At 42.9% G+C, this 27,751-nt stretch overlaps 1 protein-coding gene across 2 annotated transcripts in view; it reads left to right on the top strand.

Moving 5' to 3' along the window:
* Positions 1 to 26,290, top strand: part of CYGB (cytoglobin) — a 51,936-nt gene extending 25,646 nt beyond the window's left edge. The window contains exons 3-4 of one of the 2 annotated variants that reach the window (XM_081850947.1): positions 743 to 874; positions 23,862 to 26,290. In XM_081850947.1, the coding sequence (XP_081707073.1) occupies positions 743 to 874; positions 23,862 to 23,936 (207 nt within the window). In that variant the 3' untranslated portion in view covers positions 23,937 to 26,290. Of the gene's footprint in view, positions 1 to 742; positions 907 to 23,861 lie in introns of both variants that reach the window. The other variant, XM_081850946.1, reaches the window with a different exon arrangement.
* The last annotated feature ends 1,461 nt before the right edge of the window (positions 26,291 to 27,751 follow it).

Raw genomic sequence — 27,751 nt, 5'->3', positions numbered from 1 at the left:
TTGTAGAAGAAACATAAAAATAGGACTCAGATAGTGCAACACTGCATCTGAAGATACAAATAAAAAACAACTGAGACAAAGTCACTGATACAGTCTGTTGTGGGGTCTCAGAAGCATAGGAATTTGGGATAGTCCCAGTTTGTTGATCTAACTCTTTTGGGGTTCCAAAATTCCATTCTAGTTCCAATCATGGAAGAAATTTATAATTATGTTCTGTGGTCATCAGCATTTGATTAAGGTTTCTCTCCACTAACGCTCAGGAGCTATTTCCTTTTTAAATGTTCGCATGGACTTTGGACACTAAATTCTTATTTTCATGCCAGTTGTGCTAGTTTTGAACTGTCCTTTCCTCTACAGAGGTGGTTCCTTCCACTTTGTATACATGGATGTATACATAGATTAAGATGAATTCACTTGAGGTATCAAGGTGGGAGGTATTTGAGAGGCAGAATGGAAGTGAGCCAGAACGATCTATTTGCTCATTTTATTATATTTTGTACATCGCTTTGCAATGTGCGTGCGGAAGGCAATTAATAAATAAATACATTATCAGCAAAACAAATAAGAAGCAAACAAGAAATTAAAATGTGGTAAGATGCCCTGGTCAGCAGCATAGACCCCAATGAAGAAATTGGAATTGCGCTGGCAGGGAGACACAACAAAGATACAAGTTTCTTGTTAGGGGGAAATATGGGGGGGGGGCTCTTTCTTAACCTATTACTGCCACTTCTTCTCCTCCCAGATTCTCATTGGTGTCATACTGGAAGTGCTTGCCGAAGACTACGCCAATGAATTCACCTCCCCAGAGGTCCAGAGAGCCTGGGCCAAGATGAAGAGCCTCATCTGCACTCACGTGACTGCCGCGTACAAGGAGGTGGGCTGGGTGCAGTATCCAAACTCCACCATGTGAGCAGACCAGGGAAACAGGGCTGGGGAGGGCTGGGGGTTTCCTCTGAGGCTTTGCGCTCTCACTACATGCCACCCCTCTCTGCGCTCCCAGTAGACTTCTAAGCCTAGGCTCGGTAGTCTTAACGATGAGGATTCTGCCACAGCAATAAGGGGAAGAGGGTAAAGTTGGGAAAACACTTTGTAGTTCAGAGATGATTTCACAATGTGGTCTAACTCGCCTGTGAGCAACCTAATTGCAGAAGATTGAACGTAATCTGGTACCGACTACCCATAAGGCATGCAGTTATCTAAAGAATTCAGAAGTGCTTTGATGCACTCCCAAGACTGTGAACTGCACATGCTCTGAGGAGTATGATGCTTAACCTTTCATCCTTGGCAGTCCTCATAGGGAGGCTAGCCAGTTTTCTTCACTGTCCCTTCTGATATTTGAACCGTTTTAATGAGGGACTCTTTCCATATGTTCTCTGAGCTTCGGCTTTTCCACTGCTGTACGAAATCAGCACTTAGTATAGCCCTGGGAACGCACGTCAACAGACTGGGAAGCTGTAGTGCAGCAGTGGCTTTTAGACCCCGCCATTTTGCTATTGATGGCAAGCTGCTATGATGTCCAAATCCATAAAACAAGAAGGAGTCTTGTGGCACCTTAAGGACAGATTTATTGCAGCATAAACATTTGTGGGCTCCCGTCTGCTTCATCAGCATCATGGCTAGCTCTTGGAAGCTGCCACAATAGGAAGCTGCCTCAAACTGAGTCAGACCATCGTCCATCTACCACAGTATTGTCTGCACTCAGCGACAGCAGCTCTATAGGATTTCAGGTGGAATCTCTCCCAGTCGTATGTGGAGATGCTGGGAATTGAACTTAGGACATTTAGCATGCAAGGCAGATGTCCCAGCAGTGAGCTATGGCCCTCTTTGGTTTCAGTTTGATCCCACAGAGTTGCAGAGCTTCCAAAACTCAGGCATAGTACACCACTAAAACATCTTGCGAGGCTTCCACTGATCACAGGCTACCCAGGAGGAAGTGCTGTCTCTGGTCTCTAATTATGAAGAAAGCATATAAATTATACACAGGTTGATTCGAAAATTCTTGAGTTTTCCTCTGATAGATCCCTAGCTCAATATTAAACCATCCTTTCAACAACAGCAAAACTCCTCCTAGCCTGTAAATCATAGATAATAAGGCAGCTCCTGCACGTTGTTGAATCATCCAGCCTCGTCTCTCTCCAAGCCCAGAGATATTTTTGTTCTTCTTCATTGGCGGTGATTTGCTTGCATAATTGTTGAAGCCTGTGATTCACCTCAGCTCTCTGTCTAGGTGGCGAAGAGTGTCAGTTCTGGCCTATTTTCATAAAGAGCTCAGGGATATTAGAAGAGCGTGCTGGGATTCCCTCTCCGATCTTGATTCATACTGGGTTAGAACAAAGGCTTAGTCAGACAGATTGATGCAGAAAGGGATTTGCCAAGGCTCTGGATATTCTCCCAGAGGCAACCCAGCCTCAGCAGTGACTCAGCAGCTCATAGTAGGCAAACTCAGTGTTTAGCCAGGCAAGTATGTAAAGCAGCTGCAGGAATTAGGGATGAAGTTTGTAATGGTGGTGTGTGTCATTCTCTGGCTGATTCCGAGGGAAGGAAATCGCAGGCCAGGAGACTTCCTTCACCAAAATCTGTGTAGATGTTGTGCCATAAGAGAGCAATTGCTGCTAACTAACGACCCAACAGAAGTAAGTCTCTTCTGTTTACCTGTTGACAGAACCAGATGGCCAAACAAGACTGCCATTCCCTTAGCAATATAGTGGTACCTCGGGTTACAGATGCTTCAGGTTACAGACGCTTCAGGTTTCAGACTCCGCTAACCCAGAAATATTACCTCGGGTTAAGAACTTTGCTTCAGGATGAGAACAGAAATCGTCGTCCGGTGGCGCGGCAGCAGTTGGAGGCCCCATTGGCTAAAGTGGTGCTTCAGGTTAAGAACAGTTTCAGATTAAGAACGGACCTCCGGAACAAATTAAGTACTTAACCCGAGGTACCACTGTAATAGTGAAGGACTATCTCCCCTCCCCGGGAACAATAAAATGAGCATGCAAGGCATTTCATTGTACTATAATAAGGGTGAGTAACTGCTAGGCTTTAAAGGAAGGGCTCATCCAAGCACGCTGAGAGGCTTTCCTCCCCCCCCCCCCCCCATTTTCCACAGGAAATCTGCTTTTTACTGTTGAATCAGGACAGGCATCATTCTGCAGAAAACCTGGATGACGTTTGTTGTAATTCAGTGGTAAACTGCGGGTTTTCCATGGGGAAAGAGGAGGGATAAGGTGAAGTGTGGATGAGTCCAAAGTCAAAAAGACATCAAGGAAATAAGGTGTTGCTTGTTCTGACAGTTATATAGGAATAGCAAGGATGCCTTGAATGCACACGGACATTGTCACACAAGCAGGAGATACCAAAATAGTGTTTCTGCATCTACTACATCAGTTGGGTTATTATTTCTTGAATAACAATCCGGCAATTCCTTATTCACAGCCAAAGCCAGATTAAGGCTGCAGCCCTGTCTGCACTTACTTGGAAGTAAACAGCACTCAACACAGTAGGACTTACTTCTGAGTTCACATGTTACAAGGTTATGCTACAAAGACGTGTGCAAAGCAGTAATATCTTGGAGAGAATGTACAGAAGAACTGGCTTTTTTTCTCTGTGGAGATAAAGAACCCTTGGTTCTCTCTACCTTTGCCCCAAAATATTTTTGCTTCAGTCCCACCCAGGAGAAAAGGCATATTAATATTAATAATAAATAAGTCATACTGTGTTGAGTGTTGAATATAACCCATAAAGCTAAGGTGCATTTTAATCTGTAATTTTAGTTTATAATATATATTTTTAGCGGTTGTTTTTATTCATATATTGATTTTAAAAAAACAACACACCTTGATTTAACCTTGACCTTAATTAACTATTTTAATGACACACACACACAGGGTTTTATTTACAGTTGAGTGCCATACAAGTACAAGTTGTTTTATTGTGGGTGTATGTGTAACACACACGCCTGACCAGTGCCAAGGCAAAAACACCAATTACAAAATTTGAAAGCTCTAAACAAGATAAAATGGTATAAAATCGCATATACATGAAAAGCAGCTCTGGGGGGTCATTTATCTGTCGGAAAGGAAACCCTTCTTACCCATTATATATTATGTTAATCCTGGGTGCTGAACGTTATATGTTGTATTTTGATTGCTGCTATCCTTTTTGCTTTAAAAGAGAGGCAGTAATCCAAGAATGTGATAAGAAAGTTGCAAATGATATAGGGCTCGTCCACACTGGAATTTACAGTGGTACCTCTGGTTGTGAATGGGATCCGTTCTGGAGGCCTGTTCACAACCTGAAAGGAACACAACCCATGTCTGCGCGGGTCGCGATTCACTGCTTCTGTGCATGCGCGTGACGTCATTTTGTACATCTGCACATGTGCGAGCAGCGAAACCCGGAAGTAACCCTTTCCGGTACTTCCGGATCGCCGCGGGATGCAACCTGAAAATGCTCAACCTGAAGCAAACGTAACATGAGGTATGACTTTACTGTGTATTTGCAGCTATTTGCATTCCCATTTAATTTGTGTAGTCCACATGACTTTACTCTCAAACAACACCAATCTCAATGCTTTTCTCTGTAAATTTGGGTTTACACGATACAAGGATAATCTGATAAATTGCACAAAATTGGGCTCCAAACCACTCCTCTCAGGGTCGCAGATAATTCATTTCTGTATTTTGAGGTTAGCCTTTTCTACCTAGCTATTTGTTTCACACAAGAATAGGGATCTTAACTCTCTTTGCATGCAAATCTGGAACCTACCAAACATCCTCATCAACATTCATACAAATATTGATCTGGATGGATAAAGTAGTAAGGAAGAAAGGTTGTTTACTGTAATTATATCTCTAGCAGCAAAACAGGCAACAGAAGGACAAATGTTTGACAGAATGTCCTTCCAGCAGATTAACTAAGAGTGTGGGGACTGTTCCACTTGCATTAACTTTTGTCCACTGAAAGCGCCTCAAGTGACCTAAGTCGGCTGACCTTGCAGGCTGACACTGAGCGCATGGAAACATGGTGCTTGCTTCCAACGCATCAGCTAATGGAAGTGTGAAGTGTTTCCGCTGACCTGGGTTGCTTCAAGATCAGCTCAAGTCAGAAGGAACCATACCATCATTCTGGTTGGAATCCTCTGATCTCATCCCCTTTTGCTAGTACAGAAACAAACTGGCTTTCATGGTTTTGCTATGCATTATAGGCTAAAATGCTCGGAAGGATTTTGCACACTCACTTCTGCAAATTAGTGGACTTGTTCTGTGATGGGAAAATGCACTGGAAAGTTTGTGCTGACGCAACATCTTATAACCTCTCTACAAACAAATCGGGCCGAATGCTCAATAAATAGTCGACATCATCTAACCTCCCTGCAAACTTTGTGCAAACAAATCAGGATGAATGCTGAACAAACGGGTCATCTGAAGGCAACCTTGAAAATTTAGATCCAGTGTCCAGATTGCAAAGTAGCGGTCATATAGTGAGCATTCATCGGTGTCGTATCCCTGGAAGGAAATGGTTCTCTTAGAGGAGCTTGGGCATAGCAGGGAGCAACTGCAGGAAGAGGAAGAGGAAGAAAAAGGCAGCTTTACAATTTCAGCCTGACAAGGGCACTGAGAGGCCAGTGCTAGCTTACATAAAATAGTCTAGTGAGCTGAAGGACATTGAGCCAGAATAGGGCATACGCTCCAATTCAGAACGATATGGAAGTCTGTGATAAATGAAGCAATGATATCTAGAAGTGCTCTCTTCTCTCTGAGGCAAAGAGCCAGAAATTCCTAACTTAAGTCATTAACACCATGACTGATTTCAGCCAGCAGTTCTGAGAGAATATTTATGAGAGATTTTGCCTCTCCCAGTTCAGGCAAAAATATGGAGCATGCAGTCTTCAGGGTATTTATGAAGGTTCTGCTGATTTTCTTGAGGGAAGTAAATGCCATCTTTTAATTCTAAGTAAATTTCTAGTCCTCAGGAGATTATTAAATCTGAATGACATCTGTTTCATAAGCTGTTTTTATTTTTATTTCAAACAGCTTATGAAGAGGAAAATCTGTATTTGGGTGGTATGTCACTGCAGGTGGCAGATGGGTCCAAGGGTTCACATGCCTGAGTGCTCCTTCATCAAAAATTTGTGGAGGACAAGGCTACCAGTGGCTACCAGTCATGATGTCCTTGTATTGCCTCCAGAATCAGAAGCAGCATGCCTCTGAATACCTGTTGCTGGGGTCTGGAGTCCTGTTGTCTTGCCCAGAGGCTTCCCATAGACCTCTTGTTGGCCACTGTGAGAAACAGGATACTAAGACTAGATAGGCCCTTGGTCTGCCTCCAGCACAGCTCTTCCTATGTTCTTAACAACACAGATTTATCATCTCATTTCTATTCAAATTATAGTAATTATTTCTAAATTTGCACATTAGCAAATGCAAATTTTATGCAAATCTCTGTCCTCGTTTGTCCTCTTTTTTTTTTTTTTTGGCAATGCATATATTCTATTTATGCAAATCTCTGCCCTCCTTCTTTTTCTGGCAATGCCTTTCTTCTATTTTGGCAATGTGTAAGTGACCATCACAGCAAACAGAATACTGATGCAGAAGACCCCGCTTTGCCATTTTTATATTCCTATATATGATAAAGAATGAAAAGCTGTGTTCAACTGTCCATTTCCCCAGGTTCTGAAGGTGAACTGTTGGATGAGAGCTGCTGTTTCAGCAAGGAAGCAGCTCATGAGTGGGAAATGGGGGCTTCACCCCTTCCTGGCTCTTGGCCAAGCCCTTATCCAGACAAGTGATTCCTTTCTTCCTCCTGAGTAGCTTCACGTGCAGCTAGCGGGGCACTTTGGTGTTGGTGCTGAAGCTTGGCTCCTTATCACCTCTGCTCCTGTGACTATGGGGGAGATGGCGGGACATGTCCAGGAACCCTGGCAGCTGGTATGGGAACCTTTAATATTAGGGCAGGGATATCTGGGTCCATTGGCTGATCAGAGTCACTGGCAGTGTGGAGATAGTCCTGCTCACCTTGCTCATTCTCTGAGAAAACCTGAACCCTGACAGCAAGCCATCTGGAATTCTAAACATCTTTGCTTAGCTAACGATGGACTCCAGTGCAAATAGGGACTGTCCTTTTCTAGGGTTCTCTGCCACCAGTTAAAAGGCAGAGTTGCAATCTTCAGGCGCAAGAACAACTCCTGTACCTCCTTCAAAGACTATCCAATCCAGGCTTATATCAAGAGAATCCATAAAGAACTAAGAGAAGGGCAAAGGATCTCAGCCCAAAACATTATGGGGATTTAGTTGGGAATCTCAGTGTGCTTCTGAACCAACGCCATATTCTCATGGAATATTTGTTTGCACTGCTGAGATGTTTCCAAGAAAAACTGTGGAGTGAAAACTTGTTATAATTCCATCCAAACTCACAGCAGGGATAGAAGGGTTTGAAACAACGGGATATCAAGGATCTCTGCAGGCTCCCTCAAATGTTCACACACTAAGTTTATCTTGACATGTAGGACCTCCAAGACATTTCATCCATCACCCGGGAAGTTATTGACATGTTAAGTTTTAAGTAAAGAGAATATTGAGTGTTGCCAGAAGACCCCTGTAGTTTTTCAGCAGGGTTCCAGAATCCAAGAGTAGCTGAGATTTGGGTACCCATTAGATGTGAGACCCAGCTGTATTTCAGGGGAACAACTGTGTAGGTCTTTCCCATGGAATTAACAACGCACTAGAAAGAGGGGGCTGGTTTTGTGGGAAAGAACTGCCCAATGGGCCCCATGACCAAGTCATTTGAACATTCTTTACGGTATTTATAATTCCAGTTATTTATTAATCGCTTTTCAGGCCGAGCCCTCACAAAGCCATACGCAGAACAACAGAACCTCAGGCAGTGTATGGAACATGGAGTAGATACAGGCAAGAGAGGTACTGAATTAGATCACCAACAATCTTTAAGGAAATAAGAAAATTGTAAGTTTTTAATACCTTCTTGAATGACAGAACAAATGTGAACTGGAAGAGTTCCACAATTACTGGGCCACTAATGAAAAGACCCTGCCCCATGTGCTTACCAGTCTAACTGACTATACTGGGGGACACACGAGCAGGACCACAGATGAGGTTCTTAGATTATGGGCAGGGTAATATGGCGGCAGGTGTTCCCATGGGTAATCCAGTACTAAACCATTTAGGGCCTCCAAGGCTTGTGTAAGCATTCTGATATAGCCAAATGCAACTAGCACAAAACTGGTATCATGGGTTCAGACCTTCTGTCCTCTGTTAGCATCCTGGTGGCTGTACCATTTTAAGTTTCTGAGATGGCTTCAAAGCACTGCAAAGTCCATTTCAGTAGTACGGTTTAGCCAGTTTATTTGTGGATAGGCAGCTTCCACATGAGAACATTGAAATTAAACTTAGGAATTCATCACAGATGACTAGTTAGGCACACATAGCAACAACAACATTATCTGTTACTACCTAAACTTGGTGCCTGAAAGACGTCAAGGTCAAGGAATCTCAAAAATTAGGCACATTGGCATCAGAATTAGATAAATAGTCAGGTGGATAAAAATAATTGTAAGCCTGTCAGACTTGACCATTTTGTTTTTTTCTGTTTCTGGCCAAGTTGCTACAGCAAATTCTAGCCTTCAAAAACACATTATAAAAAAATGATAATACTGGTTTATTACTTTACAGACTTAATTGTTACTAAATAGAATCCAGATGTCTACAGCTGCCATCCCTTGTGTATCAACCTAATAAGCAAAACACATTCCACTAGGATACCACTAAGATAAAACATATGCATGTACAAAAACATGTTTGTAAATATTACATTATCAAAATTAAAACTGGGGTGGGGGTGTGTGTGTGTGTGTGTGTGTGTGTGTGTGTGTTGGTGAAAATTAAGGGCTGTCCTCTTTTCTGTTCTCCCTTTCCAAAGCTGTCTGAAAGACTTATGACTTATTCACAGATTTATCAAGAAAACACAAAAGTCAAACTTAAAAATTGGAATGCATTTTTTTAAAAACCCAATGGAATTAAAAGTAGGGGGGAAGAGCAGAAACGACGAAAAAACCTTGGCTCAAGTTGTGGTACTCCCTTAGCACACACAAAGAGAGACAGCTGCTCCATGTTTCATACAGGTCTAATATCTGGATCCTAAGCCTTTTCTCTCACTCTTTATCATATCATAAGCAACAGACATTTCAAAATGAAAATTCTTGGAAACCAGATTCCATTTATCTCTTCTGTTTCACTCTGTGCTCGGTAGATAAGTCATAGATTGCATCATGCCATGTTTACTCTGCTTAATGCCTTGCATAGTTCTTGTGGCGTGAATCTAACACACTTTGACTTGAACTAATTGGATTGTCCAAGAACCCATAGGCTGTGATTACTCAAGCAAATTACAGCACTCGGGAGGCTAGAGAACACGCTCTTTAGTGTTTTAACTGTGCAAAACAAAGTTGGATTTCCGTTCATTCAGTTCAGCCATGATCAAGGTAGGAACCCTGCACACATAATCCTAGCTAAATTGGAAATTGTAATTGAGGGAAATCTTGGGGAGAAGAAAAGGCTAATGAGTAAACCCTACAGAAATCTGGAGTAGGCAGTTGGAAAAAGGCCTTGTATGCCTCTTTCCAGCAATTCTGGCAGCCAAGCTGGTGCCCAATGTATTGCTCTGCTTTCCTTTGGACCACATTAGTGAGGCCAGGGGGAGAGATCACTTCAGTGCTGCTAATGCAGCAAAAATAACATGTGAGGCAGCAGTTATGAGTTTCCGATCTCTGCAGTCACAGCGGGTGCTGTGATTCTTCACCAGTTTGGCTTCGCCCTCAGAGGCGGACTCCATTGTCTCTCGAGACAGATGGATTCCAACTCTTTGAATTCTCAAATATTTTCCATATATTCCCCACATGTTTCCTGTGTGTTTTTGATGCCCAAAGAGATCTGATCTCAATCTTTGAAATTGACGGTTGACATATGGCAGCATTAGATGAGATGAGAGAAGATTTAGCATTTGGCAGCTCTTATAGAATGGTATGTCATCATGGGTTTTAAAACTCTCAGCAGCGGTTTCTGCCCCAACCCGTCTGCCAATGACTTTCTATGCATCCCTTATAAAACCTTGGCCACTCTTATCAGATTTTGTAACAAATTCTAGGGAGTTCACGATTCACAAATTGGTCAACAGGTCACCTGTTGTTCCCTGATAAGCTGGTTGACTATTGATGGGCACTAGGTACTAGAATCATATTCAACATCTGCCCTTGGTATAAGCTTTCGTGTGCATGCACACAAAAGCTTATACCAAGAACAAACTTAGTTGGTCTCTAAGGTGCTACTGGACTATTTATTTATTTATTTTGACTGCGTCGGACCAACATGGCTACCTACCTGAATCTAGAACATCTGCCCTGGTTACTGTTTTATTTCTGAGCCCAACTTAAAATACTGATTTTGATCCATTTACTGAGCTATGCAGACAACAATTTCACTAGGTTGTCTTCTTCAAAGTGCAATACTTTTTCAGCAAAAGCCTCTGGACTCTGTCATGTCCTTGTGCGTATTATTATTATTATTACAGTGGTACCTCAGGTTAAGTACTTAATTCATTCTGGAGGTCCATACTTAACCTGAAACTGTTCTTAACCTGAAGACCACTTTAGCTAATGGGGCCTCCTGCTGCTGCCGCGCCACCGGAGCACAATTTCTGTTCTCATCCTGAAGCAAAGTTCTTAACCTGAAGCACCATTTCTGGGTTAGCAGAGTCTGTAACCTGAAGTTTATGTAACCTGAAGCATATGTAACCCGATGTACCACTGTATTATTATTATTATTATTATTATTATTATTATTATTAGTTTTTCTTTCACCAGACCTTCGGAGATTAGGAGTTTTAAGGATATGGCTTGTTTGACTTTTTTCCTTTTTCCCTGTGTGGCTTGATTTGCTTTTACATCTACTTTTATTTATGTTTTTCAGATATGTTAATAATTGATACTGTACAATGTACACTTTTTGAAAACTGTCCAAGCTTAAAAAGTGATACATAGATCTAGTATGTAAATAAAACACTTAAAAAAACAACTACAACTTTAATTTTAGAGTTAAAATGACAAAAAGTCTGGTACCCCATGAAACTGCTATCCGAGAACTTGAGTGATGCCTGCATTTATTAATTACAGAGCATTTTAACTGTGCAAAGTGCTTAACAATCCGTGTTGCAGAAAATTATAAGCAGATCCCCATTATAGCTTTCCCCTTCTGGATCTTCAGAGCTGAATATTGATCACTCATCATGAATTTATGTATGAAAAAGGTGGCTTCCAAATCAGCTTTCAGTCAGCACTGTCACCTCTGAACAGGTGTTCAGTGCTGTGGCTCAATTCCAACAATGCAACTAAAATTATTTACCTGCTGAGACAAATTACTTATCTGAGACATTTCCTCAAAACATCACCTGTACTGAGATGCTGAAGTATCTTACTTTGTTAGAAATAAGTAGTTAAATAGGTAATCAACTTTTTTAAGAACCCTGCATATGAATACACAAACTGTGATTGTTGACAGCCATCAGGATTGCTAATTTCCAGACTCTGTCTGGCATCCATTGAATGAGGCTGTCCTTATTGCTTTGCATGGGTTTTCAAAACCCTGTTCCTTTGGTTGGGATATTTTCGCACATTGCAGCTGCATTTAAACAAACAATGAAAAGGTTGGCAGCATTAAAAAATATTAGTAATGTGTTTTCCCCCTCCCCCTCATTTGTTTGCTCTTGTTTGAGGGGTGTTTGCTGCATGATCAAAGGTTTCTTGAGTGCCATTTTTACACAATCCCAGCCAGTCAGGGTTCATGGAGTTCATGTAATGATGTCATAACACCCCCACACCCCCAAAATGCCTGGCAGCCAATGCTTCCTGCACTGACAGGAGTAAAGGTAAAGGGACCCCTGACCATTAGGTCCAGTCGTGACCGACCCTGGGGTTACAGCGCTCATCTCGCTTTACTGGCCGAGGGAGCCGGCGTACAACTTCCGGGTCATGTGGCCAGCATGGCTAAGCCACTTCTGGAGAACCAGAGCAGCGCACGGAAACGCCGTTTATCTTCCCGCCGGAGCAGTACCTATTTATCTACTTGCACTTTGACGTGCTTTCAAACTGCTAGGTTGGCAGGAACAGGGGCAGAGCTCACCCCGTCGCGGGGATTCAAACCACCGGCCTTCTGTTCGGCAAGTCCTGGGCTCTGTGATTTAACTCACAGCGCCACCCACGTCCCTCCAGCCAGGAGTGGCATGTAGCTAACCAGATCAAGCTACATGATGATGCCACAAAGCCAGTTCAAGGTGAGGGCATTTCTTCCTGCCCTTACTCTTAGTGGGCAAATTCTTTTTACCTGTGTTCACTGTCCCTCTCCAGTTGCCCAGCGAGGCATCATTATTATTTTTTACACATATTTGGTTCATTCCTAATTATAGTAGAACCTGCTAAAGCCCATTTCATACAAAGAAGGAGCAGTATGATGGAAATGTAACTGTTTGGTGATGTGTTGTGCGCAGTGGCGTGGTACCTAGTCCAGTGATTTTCAACCTGCCTCTGCAAACATATACACACCTTTTCTTGCTCTGCTGAAATCCCTCAGATCTCTATGACAGCCTCTGTACATGAACTGCATACTAAACGAAGCATCCTCCATGCACTCTAACACTGCTTTTTGTTTTCATGAACTGGGACACGGACACAAAAAGGCATAACCGAACATATCCCATGTTGTTGGAAGTATGCATTAAGATCAAAAGAGTTGGAGATAGGGACAGGGCCATCTTACCCATAGGCTGCAGGGGTTCGGGGCACCCGGGTGGCTGGCTCTCAGAGGCACAAGGCCAAAAGTCCAGGGCCCAAGAGCCGAGTCTGGGAAAGAGCCCGTCTGTCAGAGCGCCACGGCGGGCTCTTCTGCTGCAGGTGGCTCTGCGCCACGAGTTCTGGGGCGACTGAGCCAGCGAGACGCTGAGGCGCCGGCCGGCCGGCTCCGCCCTCCTGCGTGCCTGGGACTGGGCAACCGCGGGGGATGCCGGATGGATCTTTACACCCCGGCGCTGCATATGCTTAAGACAGCCCTGGATAGGGAACAGCTGAAGCAAGCCTAGAGCAGAATGTAGGTGCCACAGCGTGTTCAGTGACTCCTTAACACTTTGCCAATCTAGCATACAGCATGCTTTGGCTAATTTAGGTTGGTGAAGTACACTTCCCCATAGTGGTTGCAGTCAGTGGACTAGAGGGACTAGTCGAGTCCCCTAAATGTTCCCCTGGTGCCTCCTTCCTAAAGCCTGAGAGGATTCTGCTTGGCTTAGAGAGGGAGGCCAATGCTCCAACAGGGTCCAAGAGCCCTCTGGCCACATAAAGCCCTAAACTGCCTAAATTGGCTCCCAGTATGTTTCCAAGCACAATTCAAAGTGTTGATGCTGACCTTTAAGGCCCTAAATGGCCTCAGTCCTGTATATCTGAAGGAGCATCTCCACCCCCATCATTCAGCCCAGATACTGAGGTCCAGCGCCATGGGCCTTCTGGTGGTTTCCTCCCTGCGAGAAGTGAGATAACAGGGAACCAGGCAGAGGGCCTTCACGGTAGTGGCGCCTACTCCCATCAGATGTCAAAGAAATAAACAACTATCAGACTTTTAGAAGCCCTTTTTAGGGAAGTTTTTAATGTTTGATGTTTTATCATGTTTTTAATATTCTGTTGGGAGCCACCCATAGGGCAGGGTATAAATAAATAAATTACTACTACTACTACTACTACTATTCATAATAATAATAATACTCATATCCATGCCTAGAAAGCAGATATAATCCAAAGTGTGGCTGTAAATGTCATGGCAATGTATTAAATAATCCCATGAAAAAATCCATGAAAATCCATTTTAAAAAATAGAAAAATGAGAACGTGCCAATCATCCCAATATCTTTCTGTGTATTGGGCAAAGTGGGTGGGAAATACTGATATTAGATTATATTTCTGAAAAACAAAAGGCTGTAGACTTAGCTGGAGATCCAGGGAAAGGAGTCAGATTATACTTTAGCCCCTCTGGGGTTATGGTCTTGGGGTTCAGTCCTCACCTAACAAGGATGACTCCTCTGATGCTCGTAGAACTCCTTGCATCAAGCAGTAATCTAATTTTGTGGATTCAAAATTAGCCTCTGCCCCTCCCAGCTCCACTAGACAAGTCATGGCAACCGCCATCTGTTTTCACATGTTATTCATCAGCACCTCAGCTGAAAAAGAAAAGAAAAGAAAAGAGAAAAAGGAACCAGATTCACCTTTCCTTGCGCCTTGTCCCTTGCAGAAGGGCACTGGGAAGACATAAAAAAGAGGCCTCAGAATGTCAGAGATGGATTTTGTAGGCAGTAGCAGATGGGCATGCAAGCAATGTATGTCTCAAAATTCCACGTTAGTACCAGAGAAATCCCTGTGGAACAAAGATCAGAGGAATAGCGTATGCAAGGAGTGGGAATCAGCCCATTTGTAGACAGGTCTTGGGAGTGTTCAGAAAGGGAGCCAAGTGCAAATATGCACTAGGAGTTTTGTCACCATCCTGTTTCCCCTTTCAGAGGAATGAGGCTTTTTCCTGCTTCTCAAGAGGTTGCTGTAAAGATCCTGTTTTCCATCTTGTTCCATCTTGTCACAAACACGTGTTGAATCTCTTTCCCCCATGAGGAAGTGTTAACAACATTTGGGCCTTTATAATTTGGGAAGGGAAAGCTAGATATTGATAAAAGAGAGAATCCCCCCCCCCCAATCTCTCATCATACTTGAATCAGGCCATCAAACAAAGCTGAATGTTGGAAGATTCAAGACAGACAATACTTCTTTCCCCAGCACACAGTTAAACTATGGAACTCGTTCCTACAGGAGGCTGTGATGTCCACCAGCTTAAAGGTAAAGGGTAAAGGGACCCCTGACCATTGGATCCAGTCATGGCTGACTCTGGGGTTGCGGCGTTCATCTCGCTTTATTGGCTGAGGGAGCCGGCGTACAGCTTCTGGGTCATGTGGCCAGCATGACTAAGCCACTTCTGGCGAACCAGAGCAGCGCACAGAAACGGCGTTTACCTTCCCGCCGGAGCGATACCTATTTATCTACTTGCACTTTGACGTACTTTCGAACTGCTAGGTTGGCAGGAGCAGGGACAGAGCAACGGGAGCTCACCCCATCGCGGGGATTCGAACCACTGACCTTCTGATTGGCAAGTCCTAGGCTCTGTGATTTAACTCACAGCGCCACCCACGTCCCTCTAGCCAGGAGTGGCATGTAGCTAACCAGATCAAGCTACATGATGATGCCACAAAGCCAGATCAGGGTGAGGGCATTGCTTCCTACTCTTACTCTTAGTGGGCAAATTCTTTTTAACTGCCGACCTTCTGATCGGCAAGTCCTAGGCTCTGTGGTTTAACCCACAGCGCCACCCACGTCCTGTCCCCCAGCTTGGGTGGCCTTAAAAAGGAATTTAGAGAAATTCATGGAGGAGAATACTATCAATGGCAACTAGTCATGATGGCTGTGTACTCCTTTGAGGTTGTTGCTGTTGTACAATCAAGCGGTATATGATTATATATATATATATATATATATATATATATATATATATATCAGAAATAAATACTTCCAGTATAGGAAGCAATATGATTACAGTCATGGGGTCAGAACTCTGAAGTAGATAAGCCTTTGGTCTGGTCCAGCAGAACTTCCTGTGTTCTTAGGATTATTATGGATGAACTTGAAGGCAGCATGAGGTGTATGGCCATTTTGACCCTTTTGCGTGTGAAAACCCCCAACCCCCCCCCCCAAAATAAATCACACAGGAAACAGAATATTTGTTTAGGATTTTTGGCATTAATTTGGCCACAACTTTATTGATTACACCATGTGACTGGTTGCTTAGGCATTGGTTCGGACTACCTGAACCTGCACCAGCAGGAACAGGACTGACAACTGGAACCTCCAGAGGTCAGTAAGGGAAAACATACTGGGGGAGCACAGAGGTGGATTTCCGCCTCTCAGCTCACCCCAGATGTTCCCAGGAACTCTGGCATGGCCCTATCCATGAGAGGGGATCAGACAGAGCAAATCAAGCCCCTGGATTCCTTTAACGGAATTCCCTAGCAGCAGCAACAAAATTGAGGGGCAGACACAGCCAATCTATAATCCCCTCCACCAAAGAATGAACCAATGCCTAACTGCCAACCTTACAAAGTTGTGACGATTTGCTACACGGTAGGCAAAAACCAAATGGCACCAGCCAATCAGCAGAATTCCTACTGGGCCCCTGCTCCAAAAACGGACAACCCCTACATAGGCATAGCAAGGTCAAAAACACAACCTAAAATTATAGGGAGGGAGGGTGGGAGATCCGCTGCATGATGCGAAAGAGGAAGACGTGTAGCCCCTTAAATAGCCCTTTATGTGCCAATCAAACCCCAACCGACAGAAATCTGCCCCAGCAACAAAGGGGCGACCAATGAGGCAAGGAGGTCATCCAGACAGGCCTGCCCCAGCAACAAGAAGGCAGTTTGGTGATCTCACCGCAACACATGGCTCTCCAATGATTTGGAGGACACGATTTCTCAAGTCAGTGACTCTATAACCTTAAGTCGGACATATGCAAACTCAGCCCTCCGGATGTTTTGGGATTACAACTCCCATCATCCCTAGCTAACAGGACCAGTGGTCAGGGATGATGGGAGTTGTAGTCCCAAAACATCTGGAGGGCCGAGTTTGCCTATGCCTGCCTTAAGTGTTAGTCTCTAGGATGAAGATAGTTTTTGGTCAAGCGTTTTCTGCCACGTCCCCAAAGCACTCCAGTCATTCCTATCTTATCCAGATAGGATCTGAGCTCCTGTTACATTCCTTCAGCAGCAGAATTCCCTCCGTAATTTTTATTTTTATTTTTTGCAAGGAGAGGAGATTTAGTGGCTCAAAGGAATTCAAAAGTGATCACTTGTTTTGTTCTCCTTCCCCATGTGTCCCCGATCTTGTCTTCTGCAAATGCAATAACAGATTGTACAGCCAAAACAAGTGAGTGAGTCAACAACAGCATCTTGAAGGAACCATCAGGGAAGCTTTAAAAGCTGTGTAGCATTAGTAACTATCCAGTTAAACCTGATTTCTCACTTATCCCTGTAAGGCTGTGGGGGGGGGGGAGCGTTTCCATACATGAATGTGCTTAATATGCAGACACAATCCTTGGGGTCCTCACCACATCCTGTGTATAGTTTCAACACAAAGAGGAAGCAGATTAACATCAAAAACTCTCCCGAATGGCTGTGGCCAGCAGGACTTTTGTATGGATGGGAACAAGAAGGCTCCAGGGAGCCTGTATTAGCAATTTGAAAATTGTTCTCATATAAAGCACTGGTTTGAATCCAGCTAGGATCAGGTCAATTCGCATCACATGTTTCCACGCGGTTATCATCTCCGCCACAAAATTCTGCACCCCAGGCATATTCTGCCCACACATGACATCCTGCCTATTGGCTAGCAATGCTGCATGTACTAGTGCGCATCACCACATCCCCCAGAGCTGCTAACCACAGAGAGTGGGCTGAAGAGGATTCACAGACAAGGAATGTGCATCCATGCTCTGGATTGGCAAAGTCAATCATCTGAAAGCTAAGCTGATGATTGATTAGTGATCAATAAATGGAGAGGGCGTAAAGTGGGCCTCCTTAAGCGACAGGGAATAAAACAGGAATAATAATAATAATAATAATAATAATAATAATAATAATAATAATTTATAATAATAATAATTTATTATTTATACCCCGCCCCTCTGGCTGGGCTTCCCTAGCCACTCTGGGCGGCTTCCAAAAAAATATTAAAATATTGTAATACATCAAGCATTAAAAGCATGTCCAAAGTCCATCTCAGGGGCCTAATCTGGTCCCCTGGTCGATCTAAAATCCGCCCCCCGTGGCAGTATATGTCCTGGGGTAAAATCCTAAAAAAAAACAACTCAGCAACTTCAATCCTTAAAAAAGTTCAACAATTTTGGTCGGCCCTTCACTTCATCAAATCTGGCCCTCTTTGAAAAAAGTTTGGGCACCCCGGAATAAAAGATCAGGGTGATGTATTCCTTACTGAGCTATTCTGTTTAATTTTTGCGTAGGCTGTAGTTCATTCCATTCCACCCACTCTCTCCAAAGCACTTTTATCGTGTTGGTTTGCAGGACTGTTATTGATTTACTGTCCAAGGGCAGCCTGCCATTTCTGATGGGCTCTTTGCTTTAAAAACCAAACCAAACCTATAGAAGCACTCTCCTTTTTTCTCCCTCTTTTGCTGCGCTACCCTGTCATGAGACAAGAGCAAGTATGGTCATCCAAGTCATCAATCTCGGTTGGAACCACATATGGTTCACAAAATTATCTAATTATTAGGCATGGCATTTTGGAATTTGGACTGGTGCCTGATATTCATAACTCCTACAACACTTTTAGATTGATTGATTGATTGATTGATTGATTGATTGATTTACCACCACTTTGTTTAATAAAACAAACCCAGTTTGCATTTACAGTTTATTGGGATTAGGGGGAATTGTAGACCATCTTATCCAATGGATAGCTTTATGCAGGAGGTCCTAAGCTAGGACATCTCCAAGAGATGGTTTGGGTTATGGGATGGCACATAAACGTGTCCCTGTGCCGTCATGGGCAAATCATATGCAAATCACCATGAATGAAAAAGAAATCTGGTGAGCCCTAAGATAGTTGTGTTTTTAATCATCTTTCCTCAGTCAAGTACAGCATAAGCTGAGAACCCCAATTAAAGGGAAGAATAAATAGTTAACCTATTGCATACCTTCCAACATTTCTCTGATGAAAATAGGGACGTCCTATTCAACAACAACAACTTTATTATTTATACCCCTCCCATCTGACTAGGTCGCCCCAGCCACTCTGGGTGGCTTCCAACATATATAAAAATATAATAAAACATTTTAAAAAAAACTTCCCTGTACAGGGCTGCCTTCAGATGTCTTATAAAGTTGGTATAGTTACTTATCTCCTTGGCTTGGGCATAACTCCATACCCTCCAACATTTCTCTGATGAAAATAGAGATGTCCTACCAGATTTTTAGAAGACATCTGCAGGCAGCCCTGTTTAGGGAAGCTTTTAATGTTTAATAGACTATTGTATTTTAAAATTCTGTTGGAAGCGGCCCAGAGTGGCTGGGGAAACCCAGCCAGATGGGCGGGGCATAAATAATAAATTATTATTATTATTATTATTATTATTATTATTATTATTACCCTTCAACAATTCTCCAAGGAAAACAGGGATATCCTAAGGAAAAGCCGGAGAATCTGGGGTCAAATCAGGAACCGGGACGGCTTCTGTAAATTTGGGACTGTCCCTGGGAAATAGGGATACTTGGAGGGTCTGCTAGTGATGTTAAAATCAATACTCCACCAGACCTCAAGTATAGACACATCAGTTATGGGTGGTTTTGCAGATCACCTTACTGCTGTGTGTCATCCTGAACCCATTTTGCTTTGCTCTGAAGATACAAGTAAGAACAAAACGAAAAAGTGAGAGTCAGGATGGGTTGTGTATAATAGAAGGATTGCGGCATGTAAGAGAATGTCACATTCAAGTGCCCTCAGGCTTGTACTTAGAATTCTAAACTAAAAATAGCTGTTTCTGTTTGACCTGCAAACCCAAATTCTGCAACTTAAACAAAGCATGCAAATGGCATTGCATAAATATACCAATTTGCGTTCTTTGTTTGGCTTGCAGAACATTTGCCAAAAACTGTACAGTGGCGGACACAAAAGAATGGTTGGGAGGAATTAAGGGTGGTTCAAATCCCTTCGATGGGGTGAGCTCCTGTTGCTTGGTCCCAGCTCCTGCCAACCTAGCAGGTTGAAAGCACGTCAAAGTGCAAGTAGATAAATAGGTACCACTCCGGCAGGAACGTAAATGGCATTTCCGTGCGCTGCTCTGGTTTCGCCAGAAGCGGCTTAGTCATGCTGGCCACATGACCCGGAAAAAACTGTCTGTGGACAAACGTCGGCTCTCTCGGCCAGTAAAGCGAGATGAGTGGCGCAACCCCAGAGTCATTCGTGACTGGACTTAACTGTCAGGGGTCCTTTACCTTTACCTTTTTACATGTTACACACAAATGCATGTGCGAAGCCTTTCTCTCGGGAAAAGCCAGCCTGTTTCCCCCTGAAACTCTCCTCAGCTGCTCCCCCCCCAGCAGATTTAGATTTACCATGCAAATTGCCTTCTGGCGGTTCCCTTGCTGCGAGAAGCCAAGTTACAGGGAACCAGGCAAAGGGCCTTCTCGGTAGTGGCACCTGCCCTGTGGAATGCCCTCCCATCAGATGTCAAAGAGAAGAACAACTACCAGACTTTTAGAAGACCTCTGAAGGCAGCCCTGTCTAGGGAACCTTTAATGTTTAATAGACTATTGTATTTTAATATTTTATTGGAAGCCGCCCAGAGTGGCTGGGTATTAGTAGTAGTAGTAGTAGTAGTAGTTTCGCCCTCTTCGTTGCTAATTTATGCAGGACATAAGTTTAAAATGAGTGGATGAGCATGATCATCCGACAGTCAATTATTGATTGGCATCCATGGAAATCCTGCACTCAATGCATTTCAGTCATATGATAAATACACCATGAGTTGGACTGCAGTTTCAAAAACCTAACCGTAGAGAGCCAATGTGGATTGTGGTTGGCATGCCAGACCAGAGCCTGGGAGATCAGGGTTCGAATCTCCACTCGGCCATGAAGCTCACTGGGTGACCTGGGGCCAAGCACACCCTCTCAGTCTTACCTACCTCACAGGGTTGTTGTGGGGATTGAATGAGGATGGGGAGAACCATGTATGCCAGCGTAAGCTCCTTAGAGAAAAAAGTGGGGTGTAAAAAACCAGACCCATAGCCAGCATAAATAGGTTGGGCTTCCTCAATTAAAGCAGAGCTGCAATAGCTTACGTCAATGGGGTTTTTCCCCTAGACATCCTCTTAAAGGGAAGAAAGAAAGAAAGAAAGAAAGAAAGAAAGAAAGAAAGAAAGGAAGGAAGGAAGGAAGGAAGGTTTTCTGCAGTGATACCAGGGCAGGAATGTGAACTGGCCTCGTCTGTCTCTTCTTCGTCTGCTCAGAGCAATATTGTGTATCTTGAGAAGCACTTAATATAAACTGTCAGCTTGGACTAAGATTAATTCCCCAATGTTTGGCAGCAAATGGATTAAATAGAAGGGGGGGGGGAGGTAATCAAAGGGTATAGACCAGGAAGCAAGCATATATTTGAAATATGGGGGGCAAATATCCAGGGACAGCTTTTAGCATAATTTCTAGAAACGTTTTTTGGTGTGTTTTTTAAAGAGTCACTAAAAAGATGGGGTTTTTTGTGTGTGGCACTTGGGTAGCTACGCACTTCCTGTTCTGTCCTCCTGAACAGAGAAAGCGGGTTAATGACCAGAAATTACACAGCATCAATCTTCTCATTTCACAGAGAGATGGAGCATGGAAAATTCCATTTCTCCCCTTGTGCAAATCTCTTGCCAACAGCCCCCAAGGGATCCCAGAGTCTCCAAATATAATAAAACAATCAACCTGTAGTTTTAATTGACTCAGCGAGTTCCTTAATCCTCCTCCTCACCACACACACACACACACACACACACACACACACACCCCAGTTCCCTTCCAAAAGGAAATATTCTTGCTTGAATTCATAATAAACTTGCCCTCATGATTTGTAGATACAGTATATGATGTGTTGATTAAAGCCATTCCTTCCTGTGCTACGAATTGGCCAGCTGAACATGTAACATTCTGCATTTCACTATGAAGGAGTAAAATAGGACATAAGCTATGCTAAATCTAGAGAAGGCCACTGAAAACAGTTGCAAACTTTTATCCACTTATCTGGGAGAAAAAAATACCACAGATATATTGGGTCTTTCTTCTGAGTAGATGTGTGTAGGACTGTGCTGTTCGCAGTTTGTGAGTTCGCAGTTTGGGAATTTCTCTTCAAAAACAGTAGCAGACTCTTGTTTCAGACCCTCTTAAGTGTCCCTATTTTCCAGGGACAATCCCGGATTTACAGAAGTCCCGGTTTCTGATTCAATCTCAGAATGTCCCGCTTTGACACCTGAAGGGGAGGGTGTTCCACTATTTTCATGGGATAAATGTTGGAGGGTATGGAGTTATGCAACCCCTGACCCAAGAAGATAAGTAACTATACAACCTTTAGAAGACATCTGAAGGCTGGAGCAACCCAGTCAGATGGGTGGGATATTATTATTATTATTATTATTATTATTATTATTATTATTATTCCTATTTTCATCAGAGAAATATTGGAGAGTATGTTGTTTGCTTTAAGAGTGTTTTATACCAGTCTTCAATTTAAGAAAAAAAAAAGTTTACCACAGAAGAGACTGCTAGACTATGTGGATCTTTGATCCAATCCAGCAGGGCTTTTCTTACATTCTTATGTGAAAGCCATGAAAAACATAATATTAACTTAATTAAGGCAGCATTAAAAACCACCCAATGAAAAGAAATGTAACTTTAAATTATATTTAAGTTTAAAAGCCAGGCCAGGGGTGAGGGTGGGGGTGGGAATGAATGAAACAATAGGTTTTCCTGTCAGGCAACCCTTTGCCACAAGTGTAGTGCCACAACTGAGGTGTCCTCCTCAGTCGTGGACCATGGTCAGCCTTAGATGGCAGGGCTACCCAAAAGATTATCTCTAAAGCAGATCTTAATTCACAGGCCATCCTCACCCCTCCTTCTCCTTGAGGAAAAAAAGACATTAGATAATAATGGACCGCTGGGAAGAAGTGACTAGATTAATCACACTGTGATATATGATAGGGTTGCCATATTTCCAAAAGTGAAAATAGGGACACAAAAGTTGTTAAGCGTTTTTGCCAAAGTTTGCAACAATTCACCCAAAAACCAACACTTCAACTTTTGAAAATTACACCTGGACACTGTTTCTGACGGACAAATCCCGGCTATGTCCAGGAAATTCCAGACATATGGCAGCCCTAATATATGTTAATGTATAATGACGTTGTGTAATAACTTGGGACCCTTTAATAATTTCCTGGGGTTTATTTACATGGCCAAATTAAACTTAAGGAATTGGTATGGAACTGAAAACCTGCCCATATGTTAGCAGCCCAAAACTGAAAGAACAAAACTACTGGCTAGTTCAAGTTTAGAAAGTGGCAGAAATGCATCAACTCACAGTTGGTTCGACTATGTGAGGGAAGAAAAAGAGAGGGGAAATGTTAGAAGTTAATGGCCACCATTGATTGAATTTATGAAAAATAGATATAACATGGATAATAATGACAATAATAGATTCTTCGTATGGTAAGAGTATATTGTCAGCCCTATATTGATTATTGGCATTGAGTGTGGATATAGATACACAGACAGAGAGAGATTTGGTATTAACATTTATTTATAAGTGTTAATGGAATGTTGAGGTGTTGAAATTACAGTGGTACCTTGGGTTAAGAACTTAATTCATTCTGGAGGTCCGTTCTTAACCTGAAACTGTTCTTAACCTGCGGTACCACTTTAGCTAATGGGGCCTCCTGCTGCCGTCGCCACGCAATTTCTGTTCTCATCCTGAAGTACCCAAGGTACTATTTGTGGGTTAGCGGAGTATGTAACCTGAAGTGTCTGTAACCTGAAGCGTCTGTAACCCGAGGTACCAACTGTATTTTACGCACCTTAGCTTGAAGGGACATTGCATCCCATCACCTTCCCTGACCAATAGGAAACCTTAAAAATTGAATCACGCTAGTGGGTTGTCTCTGTTGCTTTTTCCCCTCAGGAGCCCCCAGGTGACGGCGGTGACGGCGGCGGCAGGAGCTTCAGCAAAGTGACAGAGCCCCTCCCGCAGACCTGAAATGCTCTGTCTCCATGAGAAAAAAACTGGCACCGGAACATGATAGCACCCAAGAGAACTACATCTGTCTCCTTTAATTACATCCCGTGTACATATTAGTGAGTGGAAGTGCTTTATGATTTCTATAGCAAAGACCAGCAAAGCTATAGAAGGCCGGTTGTGCACAAGCACTCTCCCCGAAGTATAGACAGGCAAATTTAAATCATGTACACTGTGACGGGGGTGGGGAGGGAATATCTTTAATTTCCCCAGGGGGAAAAATAAATATAAAATAGATCAAGACTGTTAAAAGCTCATACATGTTTATAGCTCTGGAGATTTACAATTGTTGTCTGCCTTGCAGAGGACATTCCATCAAAGGGCACTGAATCTGTCTGTTTCCATCTTTTGTACTTAAGGTGAGAATTTAAAGCTCTAGCATTTGCAAGCACTTTTGTGCTCACGCACCACTCATGAGTAACCGTGTCCTTGTTTTGTTCAGAACACTAGATGACGTGTGCATAAGTGCTTGCAGGACCTAGGTCCAGAATTGTATCCGCATGATGCATTCAGAGCCACGTCCTTAGGAGATGCATTTGATCACAGCATTACATAGCCTAGATTCTGCAAAATCTTAACTATGGGTCAAATTCTAGTCTTGTCTATCATTCCTGCTTATCTCTGCTGTTAACTCCTCTAGGCTGGAGTTTCTCTGGAATTATATCAACAGTGTTTCCAACACTCACTGTTTTGTCGTGAGTCTTGTATTATCTAGTGTTTCCTCCCCCTCACAGATCCAACTCCAGGAGTCATGAGATTACAGGAGAGTCTTTCCGACGAGATTTAGCCAAAGCTTGAATACGTAAAGCGAGTGTAACCAAAAACCAAATGAGATATATTAAAAGAATATGTCGATACATGCATTTCTAGACATCTCACGAGGCCTAAGACATTCTCTCATGGTGTGTGTGTGTGTGTGTGTGTGTGTGTGTGTGTGTGTGAGAGAGAGAGAGAGAGAGAGAGAGAGAGAGAGAATATTTCATTATTTTTGGCCAATTCTATACTTTTTAGCTTAGGCGTCAGGCCCTCTGAGTTCTATAGAGTTTAATCACATGTATGGATCAAATATGCATAGAATTACAATCATAGTCACATATTAAGGCCTTGACCCTATGGGCAATTATAGTTGAATAATTCCCATGGAAGTGAATGGGATTTATTCATGAACTTTGTGCATAGGATAACCGCTTCAGAATTAGCACCAGGATTGGCTCGGTGCCACAATCAACATTTCATTCTTTTCCTTTTAATTCATGCTGATCAGATTTTGACTGGTGCAATGTCTGAATTCCATCAAGATTGACATCTGACCCAGGAGGGGGTGGGTAGCACCTGGCTTGATTGCTCCTGTGCCTTCAGTAGACAGTCGATCTGCAAAAATCAGCAGGTGACATGTTTCTTCATGGCATGGAGATGAACATTGTCCCCTGATCGTGTTTGCCAATCAGTCTGTTCTTTAAAGACACAAGACCAGGTGTTGTTAAAAGAAGAAAGAAAAAAAGCTGGCAATGCTACCAGCAAGCCACTTTATTAATTTTTACATATTAAGCAACAACAACATGATCAGATAAGGACAAAAGTGCATCCTTAAAAATAGCCTTATTCAAAAGCTATGACCTTTGCAGTTGAGATTTGAAGCTGATCCAGAATTAAAGTATGATCCTATACCACAATCTAAATGTACTTTAAAGTTAATTTTCAAAGCAGAAAAGGATAATATTTTTGGAAGAGAGACATACACAGTAACTGGTTAGCCTTTTAAGCAATATACTTCAGAATGTAATTTTCCAACCCCATGAATTTCAGCCCATAGCATCTCTTGGCTTCTCTGTCTCTCTCTCTCTCTCTCTTTTTAATGGCAATGAGAAAAAAAGCCTGACTGTTATATTTTCCATAAACAGAAAGTGATTGTCTCTCTGTCTAATATATCCATATCTATCCATGTACTTTTGACGAGAGAGATTTTATTACACATGAGAAAGAAACAGCCAAGCAAGGATGAAAAGCAAAAAGCAAAAGAACTCTTATGTACGGACATCACCTTGCCCATTGTAAACCGGAGGTAGAAAATTAAGAGCAGTGGAAGGGCAACCTAGGTATTCGCTTATGTAAGCAGAAGGTAAGGGAACAATTGGATGTAGCTCTTTGCTGACTCTCGCCCAGTCAACTCCATCCCTTCCAAGCCTGTTCTAAACAGTAGGGTCCCTCGGGGGGGCAGGAAGCTGTTTTATCATTTGAATTGTCTGTTAAAACTGCCATTCACCCCCCGCCCCCCAAATGGCACTGTATAAAATAATAAATATTAATACCTATGATTTAACCGTGTATTTTATAAAATAGGCTTTTGGTGCTATGAAAAGTGATTTGTGAACGTTTTCCTCCTTATCGTACTAGATCCTCTTGTTTACTCTCCGACGTACCAATGGATCCCTGTTGTAATTTTCCTCTGCATTATTTGTATGACAATGTATGCTGCCAATATGCTGTCTTGTGGTTTTATTTAATCTTTATACATGTGTTCCTTGTTATAAGTGTCACCATTCTGTGTTTGTTGAGTCTGCCTATATAGTGCAACATCATATAGTAAGGTAAGGTAAGGTAACCCAAGTGGTGTAGTGGTTGAGAGCGGTGGACTCGTAATCTGGTGAACCGGGTTCGATTCCTCGCTCCTCCACATGCAGCTGCTGGGTGACCTTGGGCCAGTCACACTTCTCTGAAGTCTCTCAGCCTCACTCATCTCTCAGAGTGTTTGTTGTGGGGGAGGAAGGGAAAGGAGATTGTTAGCCGCTTTGAGACTCCTTAGGGCAGTGTTTCCCAACCTTGGGCCTCCAGCTGTTTTTGAACTACAATTCCCATCATCCCTGACCACTGGTCTTGCTAGCTAGGGATGATGGGAGTTGTAGGCCAAAAACATCTGGAGGCCCAAGGTTGGGAAACACTGCCTTAGGGTCATGATAAAGCGGGATATCAAATCCAAACTCTTCTTCAAACCCAAGGGTGAGCAGTTACCTCATTGTGACTGTTAATTCTACACCAAGGCTTGCACATGATTATTTTCAAATGCTCTGATCCTTAAGAGTGGAGATGAGGAAACTGTGGTCCTCCAAACATTTCTGGACTGCCATTGTGCTATTTTCACTGAATAGGGGGTACTCCCCCAAGCTGACTCTCACATGGATGGGTGGGGGAATATACACACTCCAAATAATTAAAACAAATATGTATAAACAACAACAAAAAATGTTTTTTTAAAGGCCTCACATCAGTTAATTGCATTGCAATCAGAGCCAGCCCTGCCATTAGGCAGAGTGAAGTGGCTGCCTCAGGCAGTAATTTTCACATGCCGTCTCCCTTACACGCTGCTGCTGCTGCTGCTGCTGCGACAGTAAAGTAGTCCTTCTGGGCTTGCTAAAACCTCCAGCACTCCATAAGCCTTTCAACAAGCAAAACTAGAAACATCTCGTTAATAATAATATAATAAATTATTATAATCTGGCTTTAGAACAGGCTGGGGTCCAGGAGGTCATAAATGTTTAATACAAAATATAATAGGAATGTTCAGCAAAGGAATCCAAATACATACACTATAGATAATGTCTGAGCAGGCATTCACACTTCAGATGGGGTGCTACATCATAAACTTCCATCCCAGGCTGTGTACCTTAAAGCACATTTAAACCACACCCCTCCAAAATAAGTTCTGAGAACTGTAGTTTACACCTCACAGATCTACAGTTCCCAGCAACCTTAACATACTACAGTTCCCAAGATTCTTT

This window comes from Podarcis erhardii (assembly GCF_964252035.2).
Source record: "Podarcis erhardii genome assembly, chromosome: 2".
NCBI classification, from domain to species: Eukaryota; Metazoa; Chordata; class Lepidosauria; order Squamata; family Lacertidae; genus Podarcis; species Podarcis erhardii.
This window is presented reverse-complemented; position numbering and strand designations above follow the sequence as displayed.